Genomic DNA, 11,268 nt, shown 5'->3' with positions numbered 1-11,268 from the left:
TCAGCCACCACCTGGGATCTCTGCTCATCCCTCTGCTGATCCACGTCAGCCACCACCTGGGATCTCAGCTCATCCCTCTGCTGATCCACCTCAGCCACCACCTGGGATCTCAGCTCATCCCTGCTGTTCCAGCTGAGTGTTCCTCAGAGCCCTGCAGGAGCACCAGGACTGACTGCCCAAGGGGTTTGTGAAGCAAAACCTCTCCTCCATCCCTTCCCTTCTCAGCCGAGAAAGCTGTCACGGGGCCCCTGGTTCTGTTTTGTTGCTAATGCTGTAGTTATTGTTGTTTGTTTGCCCGTTTTACATACTAGTAAAGAACTGTTATTCCTCAGGTCTCTGCCTGAGAGCCCCTTGATCTCAAAATTACAGTAATTTGGAGGGAGGGGGTCTACATTTTTGTTCCAAGGGAGGTTTCTGCCCTCCCTACCAGACACCTGTCCCCTAAACCGAGACACCCCCCTAGATAAAGCACATTACAATTCTCCTACTGATAGGATAAACTGTTAAACTCATTGATTTGTGTTAATTTCTGCTCTGAAATAAAGGTTTTTATCCAAAGTTTCATGTTTTTTTTTTTTATTTATATTTATTTTATAGATGTGTAGAGGTCTAACATATATTTATGTTAGACATCTACACATCTAACTCTAGCAAGGTCCTGGAAACCTTGGATTACCTCTGGTTCTTCTTTACTTCATTGCAAGCAAACTGACTTATAGAAGTCAGAAGAAGCAGTATCAAATAAGACTTCCCTAGATTATTTGGGCCCATAATTATTATTTTGATGCACACATGTGACTGTTTCTGGATCCATTTAGATATACCTTCTTGATTTATCAGAATCTTCCTCTTGCTGGATGAGCATACATAACAGACATATATTATTGCTAGGTTTATCCTTTCAGAACTATTAAAAAAAAGAGATTTTTACAATATGGGGTATAAAAAAATCAAATCAGACTAAGTAGATCTCTTAGAAGACATATGCATTATTAGGTCACATTCTAAATGTGAGAAACATGGACAAAAGATGGTTAAAACCCAAACAAGGCTTAAAGAAGAGGGTGAGCAGTGATTTGTAACACAGGTGATCACAAGAGTGATGGGCTAGGCACTGCATTATACACACCTCCTTGTTCACATCATTTAAGCCTTTTGATCCTTTTACATTTCTTAAAGCAAATTAGCAGCATTACCTGCTATTATTTTTTTTTTTCCCCCCCACTGGTTTCCCATAGGTTTCTTTGGGTTCTAGGCACACATCAATTATTAAAAGAAAAAGTCAGTGGCTGGATGTTAAAAATGAAAGAGAAAAATCTTTGATTTTCCAGCGCTTGGTCTTTAGGTCTAGTGTGTTTCTTTTATTTCTCTTGTCAGGAAAATTAATCCACAAACACCAGAGGTTTATGTCCAAAAAGGACAAAAGTAAAAGGAGTCTTTTACTTTATTTGAATAAAGGGAGAGGCCATGGGGCATTCCCCTGGGGTCTCTCCAGTTTTTGGAGGATGTAGCCTCCTTTTTATCCTGATTTCCCAGCCACATGTCCCTCTCTCTTTCCCCATAGGCTGAGGTACTTGAGAGGCACAGACTTCCCAGAATACCTAAGATTCCCATCTAATATATATATAACCCTCCCTCTTAATTTTTAATTCTTAGTAATTTATGGTGTTTCCCCAGTGCCTCTTTCATCTTTCAATATCCATTTTCATTTACCAGCAAACCTACAGTGTAAAGGCAAATATCCTTTTTTCCATTCATCCATCAGTGGAATCTTTCCCATTGTTTCTCTTATCTCTCAGTGCTAGTTTTATTTACCAGCAGAGCCACAGCTCATCTGTAAAGACAAATCTGTCATTCCTTTCACTCTGATTCTGTGATTATTTGGCTGACAACTGATCAATTCATAAACTCTTAGTCAGCAGGTATGCTTGTAAAAGTACCAAAACATGAAAGTATAAGCTGATATACCTATGCTTTCTCTCAGGTTTTTGTGGAGGATATTTTGGTCCTTCCCCTTGTGGTAAGAACAATAAACATTTCTTTCTGTTCTAGGTGATCCTTATTACATCTATTTAACAAGCTATTTTTGTTACTTAGTTTCTCAGCAAAAACCTTATCAATGCAATAATTAGCAGGACCAGACCCTGGAATAGAACTTCCTTCAGTTAGAAAACTAGCAATTACACAAATATACTCCCAAGAGGAAGAAATTTGTCACAGCTGAGAAACTCAGGTCCAAGAGCAAGCCAGAAAATAGAGATAAGGGTCTCCACAAAGCATATAACTATCTAGAATAGATGACTCTATGTTTTTCTTTATCTTGTCAAGATAATTATGGCTGAAATTATTCACCCACCTTCCCACCAGTTCTGCACTTCAAACTCCAATTAACAGAATCACTCTGGAGCTTTCTTTCAATGCTTAATGCCATCTTCCCTCCCTTCCCCTTAAAAATGAGAACACTGGTGAATAATTTACAGTGTCTAGAGTGCTTCTTTAAATACATAATATTTAATATAAATTTAAACTGAAGATCAAAGCAGATTCCTCAAAATACAAAAGCCAAGGTTATTTTGACTGTTCATTTCTGCTATTTAAAAGGAGATGGTCAACACAAAAATTTGTAGCAATCCATATGAGAGATCAGAATCAGTCTTGTACAAAGCCAAAACCCTACAAATGAAGGAATCTTTTGGATACTAACAGGAAACCCCAAAAAATAGTTAAGGTATGGAATTTACAAAGACATTATTTTATTCTTTGTAGATACAAATATTTTAAACTGAAATGGTCAGACAAGTAACATTCCACATAAGTGATTCATGTACCAAGTACACAATAAACTGATAATAACCAAACTTTATTCTATGAATGAAACATCTGGGCCCTGAATATCTGTAAACAGTTTGAAACTAAAGCTGAAATTTGAAGACATTGTCCAGAGTTGCTGGAGTGTAAATCAAAATTACAAAGAATCCTACAGCTCACTACGTTTGTTCAGCATTTCTAACCTCATATGAAACTGAAAATGTTCAGAAGAATTTAAGTGAAACAACATTTCTAACAAGTTTGACATTCATTTTCCAGGAAGATTAAACTAATATCTAACCTGCATTCAGACTCTATAGGTCACTGAGTCCAGATAAATGAGCTGATTTGTGAATGTATTACACACATTCTCCTACCTGTATCTGTACATACTCAGGGAGTCTGAGGATTAAGCCACCACAATACTTATTTTAGTGAAAATTATTCATTATGGAATATTTTATTTCATACTGCATTTGAAAGCCAAAGTGTTTATTCTGGCTTCAGCTGTTCTTTTTTGTTTGTATGTTTTGCTTAAAAGCAGAAGAGTCATTTTTGAAGCAAACATTTAGAATCAAGAATTCATTCAGAATCCAGAATTCTCATTCAGAAATAATGAGAAAAATATATCAGTATTTTTAATGCCTTATTATTTCCAAATGAATCAAGAGGTAAAGTTAGAGAGATGTTTATTTTCTCATAAACTTTAGCATATACAAAAATAAAGTGCACATCTCTAGGGGAAAAAATCTAAACCTAGCTAAAATGGTTTTGAGGACACTTAGGTGAGAAGAGGTCTGCTGAAATGGCTCTTTCAAAATGTATTTTCTGCTGCAAATATGAGTTCCACCTAAATTTACTTTTCTTCTGTAATATAAACAGCCAAATCTATAATATGAACACATTAAAGTGGAAAATATGGGTCTAGAATTATGTATGGACCCATATTTGTAGATTGAGAGTATCTGTAGTAAATTCAATCGATGCGGGTTCACGTTACTGTATTTGAGGAAAATTAGTTGTTACTGACCTGATCACTGAATATTTAACTGACCTGTTAGAAAGTACATTAAAACACTGTGAGTCGTGATGGCATTTTCTTCATAGCTGCTTCAGTTCACTGTGCACATGTGGAAAATGAGATTTTAAATTTACCTATTATGGGATAAACCCTACTCCATCTAGAAACTCGTATCTCTGGTGTTAGCTGAAGCTGACAGAATGAGGTTCTGTGCATAAATTCACTACAGAATTTGATTTGATTTATCAGGGATTTCCATGCTATCAGAATGATAGCAACAGGATTTTATTTTGAATTAGTTTTTAATGAAATTTATTAATTCATTTTTTATACCAATAAAACCATGGCTCACACATATATTTCTATTTAGTGAGGAAAGTGTTAAAGTCCATCACTAATACAATATTTTTAAAGCTTTACAGTAGCATACATTTAAACAATCTTGGAAACTTAAGAAGCTGTTTCAAGGTAAGCAAAAAAAGCAGAGTTCATCTCTGTGCTTACTAGAACGTCTGATTCAACACTTTTCTTTGAACAGTTGCTGATGACAGAGGTCATTCTATATTTTGTAAAGTTTTAAAATTCAGTCAAGATAGAGATTATTAAATGAAGAGCTCACAAGAAAGACATTAAGGCAGAGACTTCTTAACCCTCACAATCAAGGGAGAAAAAAGTAGCCCCCATTGTCACACTGCTTGAAGCAGGAGAGATTTCTCATATATAGAAAATGTGGAAGGCAATCACAGCTTCACAATTTCCTGGAGCCTTTCATCTAAACACCACATAACACTCAAGAAACATTAATGAAGTAAGCTGCTTAATATATCTGAAAAGTACAGTAAGGAAGGAATGTGGGAGAGTTTTGGCAGATATCCTAGTAGCCTGAAGTTGCTGATCATAAAGTGATCCAAAGCAATGTTTGAAAGGCATGAGGAAAAAAATGACTTCTTTTTTCATAATCTAAAGAGTGCTTTGTGAAAAGTTAAGGTAAAAAACACTGATAAGATATTGCTGGTTGAGTAATTTTCAATATATGCTGTTTGTCAATGAAAAGAAAAAGCAAGAATTAAGAAGAATGTTCATGAAAAAATAATGATTTTGAAATGACATCTGTTATTTAGGTTATCATCCATTTCTCAACTTCCAGAGATCCTAAGAGTTCCATTTAAGTTTTAAAAACACAGGACTAGTTAGCAAACCAGAAAAATGGAAATTCAAGTTACATTTAATTAAACTCTTCAGATTATTTAGCATAGGTGTGAACAACTTTCCACAAAAACAAAAAAAGCTTGAATGTTAAAAACATGTCTGGGCTTTAGCACTTCCTGTTCTTGTAAGGCTTGGAGAGAAAATTATCACTGTGTAATGATTTTAAATCATCACAAAATCATTAAAATCTCACATTATGAGATAAAACACACACACACACACACCATCAAAGATTTTCCTAGAATTCTGTGAATTTCTCTAGGAAATTTCAGTCAGTGTGAATAAAGAGCTTTCTGTTAGTGTGTATCCTCTCATGAAGCACATCTTCATACAGCCTAAGAATGTAGCATCATTTCAAGCCAGTATTTAAACATTTTTTGGAAATATTTCTCTCATAGTTTATTAAAAAACAGCAACAGTTAAGAACTGGACTCAGACTGTAACATCCCTTTCATTTCAAAGTATATACTTGCAGCTTTTAGAATTATTTTTCTCCTAATACAGATGAAGCTAAAACATTTTTAAAAAAAACCTACAAAATGTCCTAACTATAGAAAAATATCAGTGATAAAACATCATTAGAAGCATTTAACATCAGAGCAACAAATTCTTGGCTTCATCACCTTAATTCAGCTATATTAAACAAAACAGTTTGTTAGATGGCAATGATAAAGTCTTGTGTGTCTTGGCAGGAAAATATAATGGAAACCCCAGTAACAAGTTTTCTCATTCTGTTCCTTTGCTCTGTTAAACCACATGTTCATGGGTTTAGAATAAATAAGTCATAAATAACAACAGGACTAAACCAAAATAAAATTATTCATGTGTTATCTTACTGTATACCTATCACCTTCATTATTGTTTAAGGGTTTTTGGCTCCCATTTATACAAAGCTCTCTTCCATATTTGTGCAGAGCAGAAAAGAATCCACGAGTCTGGGCTTTACCAGCTGCTGAAAATCTGAATCTTCCAGTCCATCAGGACTCATAACTGCTAGTCTCCTCAAGGCTGCCTAGAAAAACAAAACAGCATCATTGCAATGCACTCAGGTTTGGCAAAGTCTTCATTGCAGGAATCCATTATAACCATATCTAAATAACAGCCAGAACTCAAAACTGAACTGTGCAGGTCTGTGAATTCTGCTGCTGGGTAATCTCTTCTTACTGTCTTCATCTTCCCTCATGCAAAGTTATTAAATGACAATTCTATTGGGCCACATTACTTTTAGACCTGAGCAGCAGGTCTAAGTACAGTACAAGTCCTCAGACACCAGTGACAATACCTATCAGAGCTTGAAGCAGCTTATGTCTCAAGGACAATATTCTTGCCACATTTTTATCAGAAAGCATCTTCAGGCAATTACTGAAACATCAGGAGAAGCAGAATTTCTGAGACAGGGAGGTAGGTAAGGTCTCAAGCAATAGGCATGGATTCAAGGAATGTGCAGCAATAACCTCAGTGAGACAGAAGAATCATAGTCTGGTTTGCTGCCATTGCTCTGTGGTCTCTGCTCTAACCACTCAAGATTAACAAGCCTTCCTGGCATGTAGGAAGAATAATCACAGCATTTTCTATGCTCACATTTATACTTTCATCATCGTGAATGAGACCTGCTTAAGTGAACAAGCTTCAATAATCAAGCTTTACTTTTACATTTAAAATAGCACTAATATCATAAAGCCCTGTCAAACAATATTCTTCAGTCTTCATTCACCAGAGCTTGTGCTCCAAGCCTAGATCACACGTGTCCCCAGAGCCCTTTCACAGAATGCTTGGTGAAATCATTCAGCTCTGGCTTTTGGCTCACAGTCCATGCAGTGCAGATGGAATCTTTCTCTTGAGCAGAGAAAGTGTTAAACTTCTCTTGCCCACTCCTTGGCTGGGGACTATATTGTCTTGGTGACACAAATAGAACAAAAAATTGGATTGGAGTGGAAGCAAGACATATCTTTTCCCCTTTTTGGATGCTTTACATAAATATTTTCATATATATATGTGTGAGTGCAGATAAAGGGTTGCTACCCCCATGACTCAAGGCTAATTTCAATAATCATAGAACCATCCAAATGGGATTTAGGAATTAATGAATCCTTAAATTCCAAAGTGTTCCAAGGAAATATTTTGGTGCCCAATAATGTGAAGATGAAGCCATTTTTTCTTTATGTGTTTAAATCTTCAATCTGAGGATGAATAATTGACAGCATACAGGATTAGGTTTAAGGGGAAAAGCAGGAGACCCTGACATGAATTTAGAGCATTTCTGCAATACTTATGCGTTTTGAAATCTAAAGGGATGTTTTCTCCTTAATTTTCTAGTGTAAGCATGAAAGGAAGACTAAAATGTACATACCAGACATGCCACTAAAACAGAATCACTGTTATTTCTTTCTGTTGGTGATCTGCAAAGTTTAATCAGGCGAGGAATACCTGAGTGCACAAAAGAGTGTTGGGAGAAATAATTTAGAAAAACAGCTTCTTATTTTGTGATTTTTTTAGATTCATCATGTTTATCTTTTTTAGTAGATATGATCTCTATTGCAAAGTTGATATGCAAATACTTAAGGGACTTTCCACGGAGCTCTGCAGTGCAGAGCAGTCATAATTAATGGTTGTAAAGCATAAACAAATAAATTTGGTTTACATGCTGCTGCAATTGCAGAGTGGAAATTGTGACCTCCATTTCTTCCCTACCAATCATCCCACACACCCTTAAAAAAACTCCTAGCCAAAGAACACATTCCCTCCCATCGGAATCATCACACCTGGAGCTGCTGGGGTCCCAGATTTCTGTGCCCTGACAGATCCTGCCCGAGGCAGCAGTGTGAGCTGGCACAGAAAGGCACAGCTACGTGTTGAGTGGGTGCTACACCTCAGGCTCCTCTGGGGAAAGAGGAAGAGGTTTATTTAGCTCCATCTCCTCAGTCATCCTCTGGACTGACTTTATATGGAATATCTTTCATAAAGTTTCCCAAGTGAGGCTAAAAATTAAAAAGAGCTTCTCCATGGCTGGCAGTTCCTCCCTCTTTCAGTGCCATTAAGCAGGAGGCACATCCTTACAGCTGAGTTTTACTGCTGCATCTGCCACCTCCGGATCCCGGCTGAGCCGTGCCAGGGTAACTGCAGATTTCTGCTGGACTCGCTCACAAGCTGCAGCTTCTGCTGGATTTCCCGAGGAGGATTTTTCAAAGAGCATTTCCATTAAAAGTTGAACACCTAAAAGAATGCAAGAGCCGTCGTTATCCTCTCTCCAACAAAAAAAAAAATCTCAGTGCAAAAAAGTGAAGAGGAAAGCTGGGTTAATACAGACCAGCCACTGCCCAAAAAGGGAATGGAGAATACATAAATGAAGGCTGCAATTTTGACATCAGCACCCAGGTGCATGTGATCTATGTGTAAGTCCTTCTTCACTAGGAAGCTACAGAACTTCTGGATCTAGAAAATTACTAACTCTTTCCTCCTCTAAAAGTTTGTATTTTAAATTTCACTAATTTATTTCAGTCTACCAAATGTAATTCTTTATTTTCTTCTAATTTAACCTAAAGGTAATCACGACCTGAAAAATCTGTAGTGGCATATTTCAGGTCTCTAAATGAAGTTTCACTCTCATTTAAAGTATTTTTTTTTGTTTGTTTATTTGTATGTTTTTAAGCAAGCCTTTGAAAGTTTCCTTCTCAAACTGTTTAAGAGTATTTTAGAATGAGGAATCCTTTAATGAAGGAAATTATGAAATTTTTCTTGAAGTTTACTGTGTGACTAACTCTTTGCTCCAGAAGAGACAATATCATCAATGTCAAAGCAACTTCACTAATATATTGTTGTCTGTAAGAGCTGATATTCTTCTTGTAGCACCACAAAAGAAAAAAAAAAAAAGATGATGATTTCTCTTTTCTAGATTATTTTAAGTGTAAAGACAATTATGTACTATTAGACTCCATATGCTATTAGGCATCCAGATTACAACAGGTAGCATCAGAGGATTTGAACTGTTAAAATATTTGCATAAATAATTCAGAGAATTATCATCAGAGCCATGCAGCTAGATAATTGTCAATCAACATACAAAAAAGTCAGAGTTGAGAAGAAAGTAACTACATTCTCCAGGATTTGAAGATTGTTCTCAGAATGTGGCCTCTGACTAGCACCTGCTTATTATAACATGATGCAGTCACTAAAAAGATTTTACACAAGATGAGTGCCAACCCCTCTCAAAAGCCAGGGGGAAAATGCTTCTTGTGAAATTCCATGACAGAGTATACACACAAATTTTACCTGTTGTCATTGTCCCTGACAATCCACTGCAGTGTCTAGCATGAGTTCGGCCTACTTGGCCTAGCAAAGCAATATTTGTGAGTTTTCACTGTAATTTAATGTTTCCCACCAAAAAAGAAAAAAAAGAAAAAAAGCAAAGGTACCCATCTTACTGTCTTGCTTGGCCTTGAATTTGCTGGCAGGTGCATTAATAAGGCATTTACATCTTACCACAACATTACCAGTATTACCACAATACAGGTTACTGAAACACTTTTTACTACTTTGCTTTGCATCTAGGAATAAGTCACACACACAGAACACCAGCAACATGGTCACAAAGGCAAAGTTTCCTAAAACAGTGGCATTGTATTTTGGTTATACAGAACCATTCCCAGGACTCATTTTGCAGCAATGTGCAATATCCTGCAGAGACAGGATGCAAAATGAAGCTTTATTAGTGAAGCTTTACTGTGTAACTAAAGATTCCCATCTACTCAGACTCCGCAGAAATAATGTTTCCCACCAAATTTTTATTCTTTATTTTTATACATACATACATACATACATAAATACATAAAATTTATATACATACCATTTCCTTGAATGATTTCTGAAGCACACTGGTCCAACACAGACATGTTTGCCAATATTGTTACCACCTGTTGTTAAAGGGAGAAGGAAAGAATAAAGCCTAGTCTTACAATTCAGTAATATTAAATATAACTGTGGTTCATAAAATAAATATAGCAGAAATATGGAAAATATTTGGGAGTGCTGTTATTGTGCTGAATTGGTTCAGGTGAAATGCTAAGAAATCCTTGCAAGATATTTGGAATTTTGAGCTTTGATTCAAGGGAATATTTAAGGAATATTCTTCAGTTTCGTTGGAGTCAAGAATTGTGTGCATGTCAAGGCACAGTCTCAAAAGCAACTGGACTTAAAATTCTGTTTGTACATTTCCAGAGGTAAAGAATCATGGTTAGGCTTTGTACCAACACATTCTGTGTTGTGCATAAGCACATTCTGAGATCTTGACTTACAGAATTTCTTATCCCAAATAGCTTTAGCTGTTTTTGAGACTAGGTGAAACTCAACTTGCTTGAAGTGATGCAGCAAGCCACAGACAGGGACTGGACCCTGTGGTGCTGCTGGATTTCAGTCAGCCATTCCCTTCACTGATATTGCATATTTTCTCACACATCCTGCAAAATATTCTTCTCAATCCTTCCGATAGTTTTGTTTTTTGCATGCAGACACATCCCAATATGAACAGCATATGTGAGAGACCAAATAATAAATGCTAGAGGTAGTCAGAACAGGCAAAACAGAAATAATATTCTTTCTTAAGAGGTTTCAAATTTTCTCTAATCTAATTCAGGAAAATTGACCAGCCTCAAAAATAATGGTCAGTTTTGGAGCTGGTTATCAGCTTTTTTAATAGTACAGTGTCAGTTCAGAAACCAGCGAACTTCTGAAATGTGAGGAGGCATGAGATCAAATCACCATTCTGATCTCACTTTGCCATTTTAAAAACAAGGATGACTCATTTCCGATGCTGTCACAGAAAGGTCTTCCACGTTGGAAGTTAGTGTTACAGTGTCATCTCTCTGAATAAATATACTTACTTAGCTTGCAAATGAGTTGCTGAACCTCTACAGAGTGACAGGTAGAAATATGGTAACTTGGTGTATGTCTACGTATTTATTCCATATTAATTATTAACTGTGTTGGAGGCAGAGTGTATATGTTTTCTCATTCTAAATTATATCCCGTTAATGAAAATTGCTTCCTCTGTGCAGAATCTGTACCCCATGTGGCTCTCTAAGACACAGATGAAGAATTCAATTAACCACAATTTGAATACATGCCAATTATTCCACTGCTTGAAGTTATTTTTTCTAATAAGTATTTTCAGACATAAAAATAGTTTGTGTGCATCTTTTGACACCAAAAAATTATTTGAGGTTATAGCTATATTT

At 36.2% G+C, this 11,268-nt stretch overlaps 1 protein-coding gene across 2 annotated transcripts in view; it reads right to left on the bottom strand.

The window, feature by feature from the left end:
* Positions 1 to 5,038: 5,038 nt before the first annotated feature.
* The window catches only part of INSC (INSC spindle orientation adaptor protein), a 127,938-nt gene continuing 121,708 nt past the window's right edge, over positions 5,039 to 11,268 (bottom strand). For both annotated transcript variants that reach the window (XM_015632342.3, XM_015632346.3), the window contains exons 10-13: positions 9,882 to 9,948; positions 8,096 to 8,251; positions 7,389 to 7,465; positions 5,039 to 6,050 (exon numbers count right to left, since the gene is read on the bottom strand). In XM_015632342.3, coding sequence (XP_015487828.1) covers positions 5,922 to 6,050; positions 7,389 to 7,465; positions 8,096 to 8,251; positions 9,882 to 9,948 — 429 coding nt within the window. In that variant the 3' untranslated portion in view covers positions 5,039 to 5,921. The remainder of the gene's footprint in view (positions 6,051 to 7,388; positions 7,466 to 8,095; positions 8,252 to 9,881; positions 9,949 to 11,268) is intronic.

Source organism: Parus major, chromosome 5, assembly GCF_001522545.3.
Source record: "Parus major isolate Abel chromosome 5, Parus_major1.1, whole genome shotgun sequence".
Classification (NCBI taxonomy): Eukaryota; Metazoa; Chordata; class Aves; order Passeriformes; family Paridae; genus Parus; species Parus major.
This window is presented reverse-complemented; position numbering and strand designations above follow the sequence as displayed.